The sequence below is a fragment of the Diospyros lotus genome, chromosome 1 (genome assembly GCF_014633365.1).
Source record: "Diospyros lotus cultivar Yz01 chromosome 1, ASM1463336v1, whole genome shotgun sequence".
Lineage (NCBI taxonomy): Eukaryota > Viridiplantae > Streptophyta > Magnoliopsida > Ericales > Ebenaceae > Diospyros > Diospyros lotus.
In genome coordinates, this window is record NC_068338.1 from 44896205 (window position 1) to 44914531 (window position 18327).

General features: G+C 33.3%; 3 protein-coding genes across 3 annotated transcripts; 1 reads left to right on the plus strand and 2 right to left on the minus strand.

Moving 5' to 3' along the window:
• Positions 1-67: 67 nt before the first annotated feature.
• Positions 68-4304, minus strand: LOC127793913 (ARF guanine-nucleotide exchange factor GNL2-like). The gene is made up of 2 exons (XM_052324699.1): positions 3271-4304; positions 68-3167 (listed from the first exon to the last, which is right to left on the minus strand). Exons 1-2 carry the CDS (start codon positions 4263-4265, stop codon positions 68-70), a joined length of 4095 nt encoding a protein of 1364 aa, XP_052180659.1. The 5' UTR covers positions 4266-4304.
• A 10636-nt stretch (positions 4305-14940) lies between these two features.
• LOC127793917 (protein RKD1) lies at positions 14941-15931 on the plus strand. The gene is made up of 3 exons (XM_052324711.1): positions 14941-15032; positions 15135-15672; positions 15767-15931. The coding sequence occupies exons 1-3, from the start codon at positions 14941-14943 to the stop codon at positions 15929-15931; spliced, it is 795 nt and encodes a 264-aa protein (XP_052180671.1).
• A 307-nt stretch (positions 15932-16238) lies between these two features.
• Positions 16239-17953, minus strand: LOC127788823 (uncharacterized protein At4g00950-like). Its single transcript, XM_052317457.1, has 2 exons — positions 17361-17953; positions 16239-16569 (listed from the first exon to the last, which is right to left on the minus strand). The coding sequence occupies exons 1-2, from the start codon at positions 17907-17909 to the stop codon at positions 16492-16494; spliced, it is 627 nt and encodes a 208-aa protein (XP_052173417.1). The 5' UTR covers positions 17910-17953; the 3' UTR covers positions 16239-16491.
• Positions 17954-18327: the final 374 nt, after the last annotated feature.

Consider the following 18327-nt stretch of genomic DNA (forward strand, 5'->3'; position numbering starts at 1 on the left):
TTTGAAGCAGTGATTCAAAAAAAAAAAATCTAAATGAATGAGATGATGAGTTGGAATTAGACTGAAATCAAAACTCCTCTTCTGGAAATAGATCGTCCTTGAGGGAGGGAGCAATCCACTGTATCTGGATGTAGGTAGTTTCCCATAGATCATCACCTTCCTTCCTGACCAAGATGTGTTTTTCTTTCATGGTCGTGATCATCTTCTTCAACAGCTCGGGAACAATTTCTTGCACTCTAGACTGCCCATAATACTCCCCCAAATCAGCCTTCATGCAAGTGTCCATTCTTCTCAGGATTCCCAGCCAGAATGTCCTAAAGTTTGAACTCTCATAGATTGTTTTCAAGAACTGCAAGTACGCTTCTGTCAACAGCTCCATTGCAATCCTCAGAGTCCCCTCCATGCTCCTCATCTCCCTCTCCGCGTTCTCCCGCCTCGAGTACTCGAGCATTTTCTCGTGTAGGTCGTCCACCATGGCAAACACCACAAGGTTGAAGAAGTAGATGCAGTTTGCGGGTGTGAAGGATAGCTCCTCGGCTAGTTTGAAACTCTTTTGCATAGACAGGATTGCGTGGTTTCTGATCTCTTCTCGCCGTGCCAAGCTAGTTTTTCGCAGAGCTTCCCCAAGCTTCACGAAAAAGGTGATGATGGCTTTCGAGTTATCTTCCACACAAGAGCCACTGGTGGCACTCGACATATTAACGGTGCTCCCAGGATCAGAGTACTGATCGCTTTTGTACCATTGGACCAGCAATTTGACAGAATCCGACATCATGTCCATTATCTTCAGGTTCTTCTCTAATGGAGTGTTCTTCAGTGCAATATACCCAAATGCACATTCAATACAATAATTGTAGTTGACACGCGAAACGTGACTCCCATCAGACATCAACGTTATGAGTGTCTCAACTCCCCGATCATAGGCTTGTGGGAGCCGACCAAGGATCGACAACAAATGCAGGACTGACTTCCATCCAAGTGCAGTTTGCAAGTTTGCGGGGTACTCCGTGATCATTATGCTCACTGATTGTGCAAGGAAATCGCTACAGGTCTCGATGATTTCCTTGTCCAACTTCATCATGAAATTTATAGATTTGAAAATGAGTTCCTCGGGTAGTTTTTCCGTTTGATACGAAGCGAGGAGCCTGAGGCCGATCTTTATAAGGGCTATAACGGCCTTCTCTGCAAAGGGGATGGGGGAAAACAGGGGGAATTGAGTGACCGCCAACAAGTAATCATGGTACTGCGGCCAAAATGTGGTGAACCGGTGAATGTTGGCAAATACAATAATTTGGACCAGATCCCAACAGAATCCTACTGTTTCTTCTTCCTCAATTGGTGTGCTAAACTTCTGGCCTTTCCCAGCAGCAGCAAATATCAGGGACCGCCCCAGATTCAGTAGAGCTTCTTCTGGTAATTTTGAGCTACTACTGAAGATGTTCCCAACTTGGCATTGCTGGATCACCTTCAAATTCTGCTCAAATTCACTCACCCCAAGATTTAAGTTTTCCTCTACGTTCTCCATTGACAGGAACTGCGAAAATCGACCAATCATGCTAGAGCCCTTGCGAGCATGCCCACGTTTCAGGCTTTGACCACGAAAGAGCACACCCGACTCAGATCTTGGGTTTGTCTCATGGTCAAAAGATGAGGTGGAAAAGTTGTCGGGCTCAACGATAGATTGTGGAAGTAGCTTAAGCCTCTTGAGTTTCAACAAGCAGTCAATGATGTTTCTCCATCCCCCTCGGATTGATTCTCCAAAATTGTTTGCAATAGTAAACACGGCCAAGGTCGCCAATCTGGGCTTCATATCGTGGCCAAAAGCATAAAGGGTCTCTTCTGCTGATGCATAAGGGTTCAAAAGTGTCGTGAATTTGCAAAATGAGGCGAGCAGCTCATCCAGAGTGTCTTCTAATCTATACTGAGAAATTCTAGCTACCGACAACAACCCTTCAATACATTCATGTAAGATTTCTTCTTCATCAGCTTGTTCAAAGATTGCTGCGAGTACTGCAACTGAAGGACCGGCGATGGAAGCAAACATATCTCTCCCAAGTCTACGATCAAAATCACACAACACGAATGGCTGCATAAGTTTGGCCCGATTCATCAGCTCAACCCACCTGGTCGGGTTCATCTCTACTGGCAAACCGGATTGACTGAAGACTGTGATTGCATTTGTCGAAATGGAATGAAAGAGCTCGGATAGGTATTCTCTAGGCAAATCTTTCCCTGCATTAATTGCTCTGTTGTTCTTTATGAACTCCTCTTCTGTCATTTTCTTCTTGACTTGTGGATTGTGTTGATCGGTGTTGAGCATGATGAGGGAGTAGCAAAGGACGAGCACTGCATCCTTGTCTGCAAATACTTCTGATGTTTGTTGATCATAGAACTTCTCGGAAAATGGTTCAAGAATCCTCTGAATCTTTTGAGACTCTCCTGGTAATCGGAAAGCCTCTAGGTAAGTACGAAGAGCTGTGTCAAGAATCATTCCAGAAAATTTGAAAGTGTCAGCGAATTCTTTAAGAACTCGAAGGTTGAACTCGCCAGGGTCCCCAAGATAATCTCCAATCTTGGTTTTGTCTAGTCTGGGAGTGTAGCGAAAGAAGATAGCAAAAGCTTTTGGATCCGGAGGATCAGAGACCAAATTAGAAAACTTAAGATATTCCAAACCTCTCTTCTCATCTCGATTGAAGTGGTTCCCAGCAATCAATATTTTCCGTTTCTGAGCCTTTCTTACCCTCACAAAATCCACCCATCCTTCCAAATCATTCTCATCTTTGGATTTCTCCACCCAGTAAGGAGTGTACTTGGAAACTTCAACTGGGTATGGCCCCGAAGGGCTTGAATCGCATTCCTTGTCTATGTTGTCGGCAATATTGTGAATTATGACTATGAGACCCTCAAAGGCTTGGGCTTGCAAACTTGTTAAAGCACCAACAGCTGGAAATGCATGCTTGCATAGCACCTTGCCTATTTCTTCAAACACATTACAACAAACGGGATCGCAGTCATAATTTACATAGGCTTCAATTGCGAATGTTGGTTGCCTGCAAAAGTTCACAATTCCTTCAATTGCAACTTCGTGTAATTGGGCAAAGTTTGCCGAACCCACAACAGTAAACAATACAAAGGTGAAGAAAGCTTCCATTTGAAGGCGAATGGACCTGCAAAAGTGAAGAAGTAAAAAATCGCCTTCATTATCGTTTCTCCAAATTCAAATGGAAACTCGAAAAAAAGCATGTTTGGGGGCTTGATCTTGATTCTGACCTGCGAAGAAAGTGATAGATATTCAAGAAAGTACTGCATATCATAGAAAGAACCAGTGGGCTTGATCTTGTTCCATAGTGAATCAAATGGTGGCATAGGTCATCCTGCACCATCCTCAAAAGCTTGGGATGGCTTCCTATGCTATTGCCGCTCTGTTCCAACGTACAATTGATCAAAACCATTCCGAAAAGCTGAACATCTTCGTCAGCAGTTTGAGCAGCCACTCCCTCAGAATCCACATTTTCAGCTACATTAAGCAAAGAGCACAAGAAATGAAAGATATCAACTGCAGAATGGATGCCATACCCAGAATCCAAATTGCTGTCCTCAGTGTCAGACTCGGAATTATCCCAATCATTCACCTCAATGTCAGGCAACTGGGAGAATATGGTCTGCACCAGATCTTGCATCGCGTATCTTGCACCTCGCTGGAGCAAATCCATCCGGTTGGCCGACTGTTGAACCACCTGAAAACAGGTGTTGACAATGGTGCAAACAGCATGATCCGTGAGCAGGATGGATGCAGGGTGCCTCATAATGATTGTCAGCAACTGCAAAATCCTCATCATCACCACATCTTCAGCAATCGGGACAGTCCTCTCCAACCTGCAGCATGTCACCGCAGTCACAACTGAATTGATGGCTTCTCTGGCCCCGGGAGTCTTGTCATCGAATATCTCCAGCTTGAGGATCTTAAGAATGGACGAAAGGGCCAGCGCGGTTGCAGAAGCAGGAATGTCGTCCCCCTGTATCACATCCAGGAACGGGGAGAGGTACATGGATGGATCCATGGTTCGCCATTCCTGTTGAGGATTGAATATGAGGGCTCTCAGGGATTTCAGTGATTGCAGGATTGAAGTGTCATAGTGGTCATCCTGGGCATGGAGGAAAGGGGAGTTTGGATCATGAGGCCGCCTCATCACTGCCAGGACAGCCCCAATCTCTGTGTTCAACATGCAAGACAGCCCTAGCTCCTTCCCCTTGAGTCTCGCCATCTTCCTCGTTTTCTTCTTGTTTACCTCCTCCTCCTCCTCCTCCTCATCTTCCTCTTCTTCTTCTTGATTTTTTTGATCTCTTACTTCCTCCATTGTGAAATTTTCCCGGTGAAATTCTGTTCCTGGAAAGCTCAGAGAAACAGTTAAGAATGCATGAAATGTTTGTTAGGTGGCTGTTTTCCTGGGGCATGCAAATGACCATTGTGGGAGGGTAGTTTGGGAATATAACAAAGCCTTGTTCTTTCCACTATTTGAACAAGGACAGACGGAATAAGTATGAGAAAAATAAGCTCAATGTTCGCTCAATAAGAGGCTAGGGAATTTTGATGGATTTTTTATGGTCTATAAATAAACTTACTCCCTAACGACTAGAAATGATTACTTGAAGATTTCTACCCTTCACCTCTCCTTAGTTGTCTTTGAGTTGCAGGTTTGAAGCATGCACAGAATTTTTCACGTTATTTACTCGTTGCAAGAAAAATATAATAAGCATTATTAAGAGTTAAGGTTTTAACACCGTTAACCCAAATTAATTTAGTTTAAAGGCACACACACGCACCCATCAACTCAACTATTTTAAGGCCCAAACTTGAATTACCAAATAAAATATAATTGTGAATTCAATTGTTACGTTTTCTGGGTCTTTCATTTTTTATTTATTTTTTTTGTATGAGAATTAAATAATCCTCTCGACAATAGTAAAATTCTGCACGTGAATTCAATTACCATGTGATGGTACGAAAAAAAATTGTAAAAAAAGATAGAAACTGAAATAAAACATAAAATTCTCAGCAAAATATATATATATAATTCTTCAGCTTGAGCCAGAATTCAAGTACCTCCAGCCGAGCAGAAGCCCAATTGAGCATATAATTCTTCAGCTTGAGCCGTGATGCCTACTCCAGCAATTGGGATTCTCTAAACTTTTGAATAGTGTTAAAGGCAAGAGTACATTGTGTTCCTATATTGTGTTATATAGAAGAATATACCACGAGCACATATAATTAGTTTACTAGACTAAAATAAACAAATAAATAAATTATAAGGAATATATAAAAGATAAATAAGATATTTTCAAAATATTTTAGCAAACCGATATATAAGGAAAATATTGTAAGCTAAATAGCACTCGCATACAATTTGTAAAATACTAAATTAAGCACTTCTATACAGCAAGATGTACAAAATAAGGGAGCTCCTGTTGGATTCTCTTCCAGAAAAAGGACATGTTACAACAATGAGTGAAACCAATGAAAAACAAGAAGAATAAAAAGAAAGAAGGGTTATATTTATTATAATCAATAAAGAAAAAAAAAATAGCTCCTAGAATAGATGCAAAGGATATATATACTATCCTATAAATTCAAACTCAAACCCATAATTTTGCGACATCCAAATTCTTAAACATGTGCGAAGAAACATCTATGCTACTCTAAATGGTCGAGGATGAGAAAATTTTAATGTGTAAAAATTTGGCTTGGGACAAGGATAGCAAGCTCCGCTCCAAACTCAAGCGCCAACTTGTATAAATATATATATATATATATGTAAATATTTAATATTATTATTTATATTTAAACTTATATATACATCATTCAATTTAAAATGAATTGAAATAAATTAGAAAATTTATTTTGATTTTAGATTTTAATTTTTGCAATCTGAATTTTGGTGGAGTGTTTTAATCTTAATTTAGATGTTGTAATTTTTACTTACATGTTTTTACTCACTCTAAAGTTTATACCAGTGTTAAACATGTGCGATGCACGGAAGATGTAATTAAAATAGATTTATAAATTTAAAAATAAAAATATTAAACTCATTATTTTAAATAACCATAACAGAATTGATAAATACAATTTTTTTTTCTTTTAATACTCAACATTTTATCAAAATTTAAGTTTAATTAATTATTCACTTTTTAATGTGCTAATAAAGAACATTATTAAATCAATATATTGCCATTTAATGTGCTAAAAAATAATTAACATATTAAGTAGATTTACATTTTCTCATTTGTCATTTCACAAGATTCTTGACACTTAACATTGTCTTTGTCAATGACCTCTCCAATTATATATATTTTTAATAAAAATAAAAAAATTATCAATTATAAAGGTATAAATAATTATATAATCAACTTTATACTTACCAAATAATTCATGTTCGTCCAGTTCAACTACACTCAAAATATTATCAAATGATCTAAAGATAAAATTTTGTATTAAAAAACTTTCATCCATAACATCTATAACAATAGTATTTGATATTAAATTTAGTTTATACTTGTGACTTGTAGTCTTATATTTCATATTGTTGTTTTGGCAAATGTTTTGAATTGGTTAAAGACGGTGAGTTTTTCAAAGTATATAGAGATCAGTGATTTTGCTTTTCGATGGGACACAAATTATTGGGGATACAAATCAGATTCATGAGGAAAAAATAAATTAACGCAGGCATTAAACGGTGTATACGAAAAATAAAAAAGTTGCGCAAACTTTTTGATCATATGTAGTTACACAGGCATTAACGCAGGCATTAAACGCGTGCATTAAATGCAATGTTCAACATGTCCAATGTGAAATCAGTGGTGTAGAATGTATTTGCCACACAAAAAAAAAAACAATTCGAAGTATTTTTTTATTTATCAAGTATTTTTTTTAGTGCATATATATATATCTATATATAGGGTTGATTTGTTGTTTCGATAAATGTCTTGAATTAGTTAAAGACAATGAGTTTTCCAAAGTATATAGAGACCAATGATTTAGTTTTTCGATGGAACACAAATTATTGAGAATACAAATTAGATTCATGGGGAAAAAATAAATTAACGCAATCATTAAACGGTGTATATGAAAAAACAAAAAAGTTGCGTAAACTTTTTAATCATATGTAGTTACACAGGCATTAAATGTAATGTTCAACATGTCCAATGTGAAATCAGTGGTGTAGAATGTATTTGCCACAAAAATATATATATATATATAGTTTTGAAGTATTTTTTTTTTCTGATTTATCGATTATTTTTTCTGAGTGCATATATATATATATATAGGGTTGAGTTGTTGTTTTAGTAAATGTTTTGAATTAGTTAAATACGATGAGTTTTTCAAAGTATATAGAGATTAGTGATTTAGTTTTTCAGTGGGACACAAATTATTGGGGATACAAATCAGATTCATAGGGAAAAAATAAATTAACGCAAGCATTAAACTGTGTATACGAAAAACAAAAAAGTTGCGTAAATTTTTTGATCATATGTAGTTACACAGGCATTAAACGCGTGCATTAAATGCAATGTTTAACGTGTCTAATGTGAAATCGGTGGTGTAAAATGTATTTGCCACAAAAAAAAAAATACAGTGCGAAATATTTTTTTTTCCTGATTTATCGAGTATTTTTTTGAGTGCATATATATATAGGGTTAAGTTGTTGCTTTGGTAAATGTTTTGAATTAGTTAAAGACGGTGAATTTTTCAAAGTATATAGAGACTAGTGATTAAGTTTTTCGGTGGGACACAAATTATTGGGGATATAAATTAGATTCATGGGGAAAAAATAAATTAACGCAGGCATTAAACGGTGTATATGAAAAACAAAAAAGTTGCGTAAACTTTTTGATCATATGTAGTTACAGAGGCATTAAATGCAATGTTGTAGAATGTATTTGCCACAAAAAAAAAAAATACAATTTTGAAGTTTTTTTTTTCTAATTTACCGAGTATTTTTTTTGAGTGCATATATATATATATAGGGTTGAGTTGTTGCTTTGGTAAATGTTTTTAATTGATTAAAGATAATCAGTTTTCCAAAATATATAGAGACTAGTGATTTAGTTTTTTGATGGGACACAAATTATTAGGGATACAAATCAGATTCATGGGGAAAAAATAAATTAATGCAATCATTAAACAGTGTATATGAAAAACAAAAAAGTTGCATAAATTTTTTGATTATATATAGTTACACAGGCATTAACGCATGCGTTAAATGCAATGTTCAACATGTCCAATGTGAAATTGGTGGTGTATAATGTATTTGCCAACAAAAAAAAAAAAAAATTAGGAATAGAGTTTAGGCGGGAAAAAGTGTTAGTGGGACCCATGCATTTCAGCAGCTTTATATAATATAATAATAGATTTAGTTTGTACTTGTGATTTGTAGTCTTATATTTCATATTGTTATATCTAAACATAAAATTGGACATAAAATATAATTATGCCTCACAAATCAATATTTTGAAATATCAAACGAACTGACGCTTGATTGTTGCATAAATCTTTTCACCCTATAAATTTGATGGCAAAATCTATATAAGTAATTAACAATAAATTTATTAGGAAAAAAAATATATTCATCCATAAAAATCATCTCAATGGGAATGTTATAAGTTTTTGACGTATTTCAAAGCATAAAATCTCCCAAAGTCTCACGATTCGAACCTTTAACTTCCATATTTTAAAAAGTTACTTTAAAAAGACTTTTATTAAATTGTACAACATTATATAAAATAAAAAATCTTGACATAAACTTCTTATTTATACACAAAAGTTATTACATTTGAACAAAAAATCATTAAATATTTACATTAAATTAAATGAAGTGATTAATTAATTATTAAAGTAAAATAATTTATTATATTATATATTTATTTATAAATTATAATTATAAATATAAATTAAAATTCCTAAACATAAGGAAGTATGAGTTTTTCAATGCTAATTAAAAATTCTCTTAAAATTTTTAATTTATGCAATAATAATAAAACATTGAAAATATGGATTTGAACTTATTTTTCTTTCACAATACATTAATTTTCTTCCATGGTATTGAAAATATGATATATTAAATCTTAATTAGTACTGAAAAATCTATGCATTATTCTTGAAAATGTGATATCTTAAATCTTAATTAGCATTGAAAAACTCATGCATTAGTCTTGCATTAAATTAAAGATAATGATTAATTAATTATTAAAGTAAAACTATTTATTATATTATATATTTATTTATAAATCTATAATAAATATAAATATAAATTAAAACTTTTAAATATGAGGAAGCATGGCTTTTTCAATGCTAATTAAAAATTCTCTTAAAATTTTTAATTTTTTATCTTAAAATTTAATTTTTGCAATGATAACAAAACTTTAAAAATATAGATTTTGATTTATTCTTCTTTTACTATGCATTAATTTTCTTCCATAGTCTTGAAAATGTGATATTTTACATCCTAATTAGTATCGAAAAACCCATGCATTAGTATTGAAAATATAATATATGAATTTTGATTTCTTCCATACTCTTGAAAATGTGATATCTTAAATATTAATTAGCATTGAAAAATCCAAGGTATCATATTTTTAAGACTAAATATAGTTATTAAATTAAAATTAATAATTAATTAATCACTACCATTGATTTGATGCAAGTTTTTGAAGGAAAAAAATTTATTATTGACTGTCACTTGACAAAATACTTTGGCTGACTATTCTACTTTAATATATTATATAGGATATATAGGATTTAAAGATAAGATTTTATACGAATGAACGATTTTTTATTATTTAATTAATAGTTTAAGTTGTCTATTCATATTTCACATAAATAATATTTATTTTTGATTGATTGAGGGACTAATTGATGAGATGATATGACAAAAAATATTTATTTTTGATTAATTAATAGTATTGAAAAATCCTTGCAAATTTAATACAAATTTTAGAGACAAAAAACAATTCGACAGATTAATTTTTGGAGGAAAAAAATATTTGTAAACTATTATAATTTATTTAATATATTATATAAAAATAAGATTTTATACAAATAGACGATTTTTTATGACTTAATTAATAGTTTAAGTTGTCTATTCATATTTATCAGAAATAATATTTATTTTTTGATTGATTGAGAGGTTAATTGATGAGAATATATGACATAAAATATTTATTTTTAATTAATTAATAGTATTGAAAAACCCATGTAAATTTAATACAAATTTTAGAGGTAATTTTTTGGAGAGAAACTGTGTAGGAACTCTGCTACTTTAATATATATTAAGATAATTGTAGGAATTTAAAATATTAATTATCAATTATCTGATTAATAATAATAGTGAATAATTAATGTAATTACATAGAAGTTGCCCAGCTGATTATCCCAAAATATGTGACTTTTAAAAAGTGTAAAGATCATATTGAAAACTAAATGATGTCTCATTTTAATAACAGTATAAATTTAAAATATTAATTGTCTGATTATTCCAGCTGATTAATAATGGTAATGAATAATTAATGTAATGGCATAAAAGCTGCATCCAGCTGATTAGTGATTATCTCAAAAAAATTGCATATACCTTTTAAATGAAGTGTTATTTTAAATAATAACAGTAGAAAATTTAAATATTAATTTATTTCTTGAAAATAAAAAAATTAAACCAATAAAAAATCAAAAAAAGAGAAAAAAAAATCGTGAAGCTACTAGACATGAGCATTATGGCTGTGTTTACTTTTCTAGTGCTTTAACTTCATAGGGAGCATACTTTTGTTATGCTTTCATTTTAATAATAATAAAAATTTAAAATATTAATTATTTAATTAATAATGATAATAAATAATTAATTTAATTGCATAGAAGCTATAATTAAATTAATTTTATTTGAATATCTCAAAATGTGTGACTGTTAAAAAATGTAAAGATCACATTAAAAATTAAATGATGTCTTATTTTAATAACATCATAAATTTAAAATATTAATTATTTAATTATTCCAACTGATTAATAATAGTAATGAATAATTAATGTAATGGTCTGATTAGTGATTATTCCAAAAAAATTGTGTATATCTTTTAAATATTATTTTATTTCTTAAAAAGAAAAAAAATAAAAAATAATTTTGGGTGAAAAAATTTCTGTGCAGCAACTCTGCTACCTTAATATATATTAAGATTAGAGTTTAAGAGTCCGAGACGAGATTAGGGATGGTATTCTCCGCCCTTATATGTCATAAAATCATTTTTATTTTATAGATGAAAGGCCCAAATCAAAAGGGCCATATAGGTAATAAATATTATGTGGGCCAGCTCTCAGTGGCTGGAAAGAGTTCAAATTGGGATGCATTCTTTGTCGAGATCTTGAAACTAGTAGTGGATAATGGCACGACATTTTTGCAAACGGCTAACTTTATTTATTAAACGTGTAATGGTAATAGGAATTACAAATCAATAACTAAAGACACAAATAATTGTTCAAATATGATTGCAATTAACAAAGAAAGCTACAAAACACTAATTAGTGATTACAATTTAAAAGCCATTTAAGTTCGATTAAACTGTTTAAATAGTTTCAGTTTTTAACTCCTTAATTCTCATCCATTTGTAACAACTACCCACATCCAATTATGTACTATTGATACGTGGATATTGCATTACATCCCGGCCATCTATATATATATATATATATATTAAGATAACATTTGTTAAAATGAGAAAAATAAAATTGTATCAAGATTAAAATATTTTTTGAATTAAAATATAAAATAGTGGGAAGTATTTTAATTTTTTATCAAATTATTTGTTATTTTTTTTTAAATGCACTGAATGACACATGCGTAATTTTTTTTTATCTATAAAGATCAAGATAAATTTATTTGAAGGGAAGAGATAAATTTATCTATAAAAATCAAATAAGAAATCACGTGACTTATTTTTCAAGAGTCGTCAAATAAATTTAACGAATATAATAAAAATTACTTTTGTCTGAAATACTTTTCATATCCTACATATTTTTTTCGATCTATATCTTGATTAACAAAAACTATCTAAATAAGGTGTAATTCACAAGTTTGTGCATTGAGGTTTTGAGAATGATAGTGAGATAAAAAAATTTAGGTGATTATTTGTATAATAAAATTTATTTATTTTATTTTATTCTAAATGTTAATAATTTATTAAATCAAGTTAAATCTTTATATCTTATTTTAATTTGTTGTGTTCTTTTATTTTGTGGCATCATACTTTTCTTTATAAAAAGAATTAGTAGTAATTGTGATGTAAAAGCTATTAATTAAGTTGAATCTTAATTCCATGGGTTAATTAATTTCATATTTATAGCTCATATTTTTGTTGTGAGGTACCATAGAAAATTCAAAAATTCATAGAAGTATTTTAATAGGTCCAGATAACCTCAAAGAGTCTGCTAAGGACAAGTGTCTCCGAAGAGTCTTCGAGGCAGTCAAGTCTCAACAATACATAGCCTAAAGACTCACTCAAGTCTCTCGATGACTCCTAAGAATCTTCAGACCCACTCGAAAGATACTTATCAGGACACTTTCACCTCGAATATATCTCCAGACCTTTTGGTCTCACTCGATGCATCTTTCTCGAAAAGTCAATAGACTTTCACTTGCATATCATGTATTACGTGGACCCCACCACTAAGCGTCTATAAATAATCGTCTATTTCATAGTAAACGAACTTTTTTGAATATTTTACAACTTACTATATCTGGAATCTCAATCCCGAAGACTTATATGGACCACATAACCCATCAAAGTGATTACTGTCCCAAAGACCCACATTGAACTTATAACACGCGTATACTCATACTCATATGCATCTCTATTTCAAGACATCAGTTTTTGACTTAGACATCGAAAGGTCTGTGTGGGAAAGATCCTCGCATGCATTATAATTGACTTTATGCTGGAGACTCTGCCAATGTCGCACCCCTAAAGATCTTTCAAATTCCACGAGAGACCAATCCCTCGAAGACTTTTCAAGACTTTTCAGATTTTGGCCTCTTAAAGACTCTCCGAGGGCGACAACCCCGAAGAACTATCAGAGGATTCCTGAAATTTCAGCTCTCCCAAATAGCAAATTGAGTCGAGTCTTTGTCGATCCTTTAGCAACATCTTGGACCTAGTTGTTTTCTCAAGAGCTCTGCATTACCTATTCCCTAAAATAAATAAATTCAGTTGTTGTATTTAGACAACAATAATTTTTATTTTATTACAATCACTTTTACTAAATGCTTGCAAAGATGTTTACATATATAGGATAAATTAAGTTATTAATTCTTGAATTTTATATTTTATAATAAATTAGTTATTATATTTTAATTTTTATCATTATAATCACAAAACTTTTATTTTTGTTAAAATTTGATTTTTTTTATTTTTTATTAAATTCTATTAACGAAAACTAATGTAATATACATTAATATAACTTCTAAAATTATTTGATTGTGACATTTAGATTAATTTTAACATTAAGTGGTTTTAAAATTTATATTAATATATGCCACATCAATTTTTGTTAATAGAATTTAACAAAAAGTAAAAAAAAAAGAAAAGAATTAACAAAAATCAAAATCTAATATATGTAATGACAAAAATAAAGTATAATAACAATTTTGTTCTATAATATAAAATTTAAGTATCAAACGGTGTAATTCACTCTCTCTATATATATATATATATAATTTACACATGAAACTCTTTCTCTAGAAAACCAAAAAGGAAAAAAAGAAACAAAAAATTAGAAGCAAAAGTAAAATGAAAGATTGAACCTAAAAAATAGAAACTGAAGCTAATTTCTATGCCATCAGTGGAAGGAAAAGGTGATATAATTCGAAAGGCAGCACAAAGTAATGGGCATTGGAAATGAGGGTATAATCGACGGCTAATTTTATTAATTAAACTCATAACAGTACTGTATGCCAATTACAAATCAGTGAATAAAATTAGCACTAATTACAATGTAAAAAAGCTATCGAGTTTAAGGTGGATTATTATTCAACTAGCTAGTTAATAATAATTTCAGTTTTAACTCCTTATTAATTCTCATTCGTAACAACCATCTTCCTCGAATAAATATATATTCATGCATGCATGCATGGGACATTCACCATGTTACATGTGTGATGAATCCATCCACATTGCATGCACATCGCATTGAATTACGAGTAATGGAATTAATAATAGAATGGGAATAAATGATAATACCTTCCATTTATTTTCTTTTCTTTTTTTTTTTATTGGTTTCCCTTGAATTGGAAAAGAATGGGTGAAAACCTATTTTTTTGTGTTAATTTCAATAGTGTTTTAAAAAAATTAAATTTACACTTGACTTAATCATATTTTCATCTTATTTTTTAATATCCTTCCATTTATTGCTCGTCCAAACTATACACACACACACACACACTATTAATTTCCATTCCCTACTCTCTCAAAGAAGAAGAAAAACTACTACATTCCATCGCACTCATTTATCTATTTCACTCTATTTTTTTTTTTAATATGTTTCACCTTAATTAACAAATTTAAATTAATTAACAATGCGTGATCATGATGATGAACAATGTGTGCAAGATATATAGCTGTTATGTACATAAACCCTGCGTGTTTGCGTACGTAACTCAAGAAAGCATTAAAGAGAGGCGAATGATGCAGCCCCCCCAGTGGTGATTGGTAATCGTTCCCTCATTAATGTGAATTCATATTAATTATAGATTAATTCCCCAGTAGAATAATATTGTAACTCCCACAAACAATCCCTCTCTGCACCAACTCTAATTTATACCCCCCTTCTCTTCTTCCGCTTCTCCCCCATGCATGCAGATTCTCTCTCTCTCTCTCTCTCTCTCTCTCTCTCTCTCTCTCTGTGTGAAGATGGCTTTTAATCAGCAGTTTAATGTTCCAAAGATGGAGGACTGGAGCGGGTTTGAATGGCTCTACTTGCAAGAACAAACTGATCATCAATGGTAATCATCAAGTTTTCCATGCATAATTAGGCTTCTAATTAAGATCTTGTTTTTCTCTTTTCATTTTCTATGAACACTGGTTTGCCTTTTTCTATGGATTAGCAGTAAGCTGGATCAACAGCCAACGTTGCTCAGTGAAAGCTTCGACTTGGACCAGTTCATGAACAGTTTCGAGGAATTTGAGAAATCCCAGTTCCAGTTCCTCAACCACAGGAACGACCAGATTGCCCATTTGTCATCATGTGGCGATATCGGCTTCTGGGATTTCACCTTTCCATCGTTTAATGAAGGCACTGCAATAATGGATTCTAATAAACTGCTGCTAAGCCCTGTGGGGGAGAGTTTTGATAGTTTGAACAGTTTTGGGAGAATCAACACTGACTTCTCGGCCGAGCTTATGGGAAGTTTTACGAGTTCAAGAGCAGAGGAGGAGGCGAAAAGACCGAATATTGGAAAACCAAAGTCGGGGGCATTGGAGTTGCATGAAATTCAGAAGTATTTTGATGTTCCCATAACCAAAGCGGCCAAGGAGTTGAAGGTTGGGCTGACTGTGTTGAAGAAGAGATGCCGGGAACTGAACATCATGCGGTGGCCACACCGCAAGATCAAGAGCTTGAATTCTCTCATTCACAATGTCAAGGTACGTACTACGTATTGTCATATTTCATATTTTTGTGAAAGCTTGATTGAATTATCTGCAAGCTCTTGAGTTATGGTTTTTCGGGATGAGGTAGAAGTTGGGGCTGACGACCGAAGTAGAGATGTTGGAAGAGCACCGGAGAATGCTAGAGAAGCTGCCGGAACTGGAGCTGACAGAGAGAACTAAGAAGCTGAGGCAAGCCTGTTTCAAAGCTAATTACAAGAAGAGAAGGTCTCTGTCTGGACTTTCTAATGTGTAATTTTTTGGGTGGTTTCTATTTTGGGTAAGGGGCATATTGTTTCAGTGGCTGTACCTGTTTCTTTTTAATCATCACAGAGCTGTGTCCACACAAGTTTGTTCAGTAAAGGGTACTACTTTGTTCGATGGCCTTTCATCTCTCTTTCTGTAACACAAATCATCAAGGTTCACAATTTCATTCATTAAAATTCCCAATTATTGTTCCTCCAGTCAGTAATTATCTCAGTCTAAATCAGCAATTAAACCAAACATAACTCTACTCGAAAGAGGTTCTCTCAATATTCATAAACATATAAGTAGATCAAACATGGTAAATCTTGTGTATTCATGGAAGAACATCTTCATATTGGAGAGTAAAGGTGAAATATGATTTGGCTCATGTCCCAAATGTTAGAGAACATGACAATGGTAGAACAAGAGAAGAAGCAAACTCAAAACACACTACAAATCAAGCATAAAATATTTCTTGTCCGTATACAGATTTTTACTCAGTATTTCATAGAACGTATAGGTAAGAAGTTGATGATCAGGAAGATCATACTTGGCTGTCTGAAGGCATAATTAGGAGTCTGTCTTCTTTAGTTTTTCTCTTTTGCGCCTCCATGGAACGGCATGCTTAACGCCTTCATATATGCTTGCCTGTTAACACATTACATTAAAACAAGCCACTTATATTCTGTATGCAATCCTGATTACTCAGAAGAGTCCTTGATTACAAGATGTAGATTTTAGGAATGGTAAATGCTTGACCGAAACAAATTACAACAAAATAGTTCACTTAGATGTAGATTTTAGTAAAAGAACAAGTTCAAAACACAAAGCCACAAATGGGAAAAAAAAAAACAAAAAACAAAGCACTGAGGAAGAACAAATTGGTTACTGTCTTGCAGAGGGAAGTTCCTAAAATTAAGTTGATAATCCTCTTTATGGAGAAACCCTGACCCTCCAAGTTAAATTTGAACTTAGAAGCATATACTCAAAAATTCAAATTAAAGTTCCAAAAGAAGAACACAACACAAAGCAAAGAAAGTTGGTAAGGCCCTGCAAAAAGGGAAAAGAGGTTACCATTCTCTGTACCTTTTTGATCCTCGTGAAGATGGAATAACAATTCAGAACAAATTCAAACTGACATAACCATATTTCATGGCTCAACTTAAATCTGTTGATTCTTCCTTCCATTGAGAATTTCTCAAGTCTACTTCAGAAACTTGAAAGTGAGAGAAAATGAAACCAAGATGAAAAATACTTATTATCTATACAATTTTCAGTTCTTTACCCTCCAGAAATCGTAGCTTCAGATTTCCAATTGCAGCGGAGAAATTCAGAAAGTAAAACCATAGAAAGCAGAAAAATGCAAAAAATTACATAATTTGAAAGCATGGATATGTGATTCAACGATGAATTTGATCGTAGTGACAATTTGTACGTACCCAGAAGTGAGACTTATTAGATGAGCTGAAGAAACCGCTTCTCTTCCGAACCTTAGTGATCTTCACCTCCGAGCCATCGCTCTGATCGGAAGGACAACCACTGCCGGCTGGCGAATTGTCCAAACTACTTCCACCTTCCTGGCCTGTTTCCTTGAAACTAGTACTCCCCCACCGCCAAGACCCGAAGTTCCACCTCTCCGACGCTTTCCGGAACGAAAACGATACCGTCTGAGCGACTGATCGGCCAGAGTAAGGCCCGTCGAGCACCGTGGTCGGTGAGGGCGTGCCGGTGATTTTGGCTGTGAAAGTTTCGCTTTGCAGCCTCGGAGGCAGGTCTAGGGACCTCACGGCCTTAGGCTTGGGCGGCGGACTGGCGGCGGAAGCGCAGGCTCGGGGCTTCCCCGGCACCTCCTCCCACTCAAACGGAACCGAGGCGTTGGTTCGCAGCGGCGGCGTCACGGTTCCCGGCGGCTCGGCCGGCTGGGTTGGGAGGGAGAATAGGGAGAGCTTTGGCGTGGGGGATGGTTCGGGCTCTGGTTCGGATCCCATCCCTATGATCTCGCAATTTCCTTGTAGAGAGAGCTGAGTTTGATTTGCTATTTATATGTATGCGCAGAGAGAGGAGAGGGAGGAAACGGATTTGAAAACGGCTCTGGCGCTTCTTCTTCGCAATAAAATGGAAAAAAGCAAAAAGAGAAAAAAAAAATTGAAGAAAAAGGAAGGGCCATTTCATTTGAAAGGGAAGATGTTTTAGATATGAGATGTATAAATTTGATTATCGAATTGAATTTTATAGATCAAATTTTATCATCAATTATCGAATTTTATTAATCATGAAATTCAACTGAACTTCATCATGAAGCCCGATCGAGCTGGGCTTAGTCCAATCAGACTTATTTCGTGAAGTTCAATCAAGCTTCATTTAAGATAAATGACAACGACAAATTATATGATATTTTTATATTTG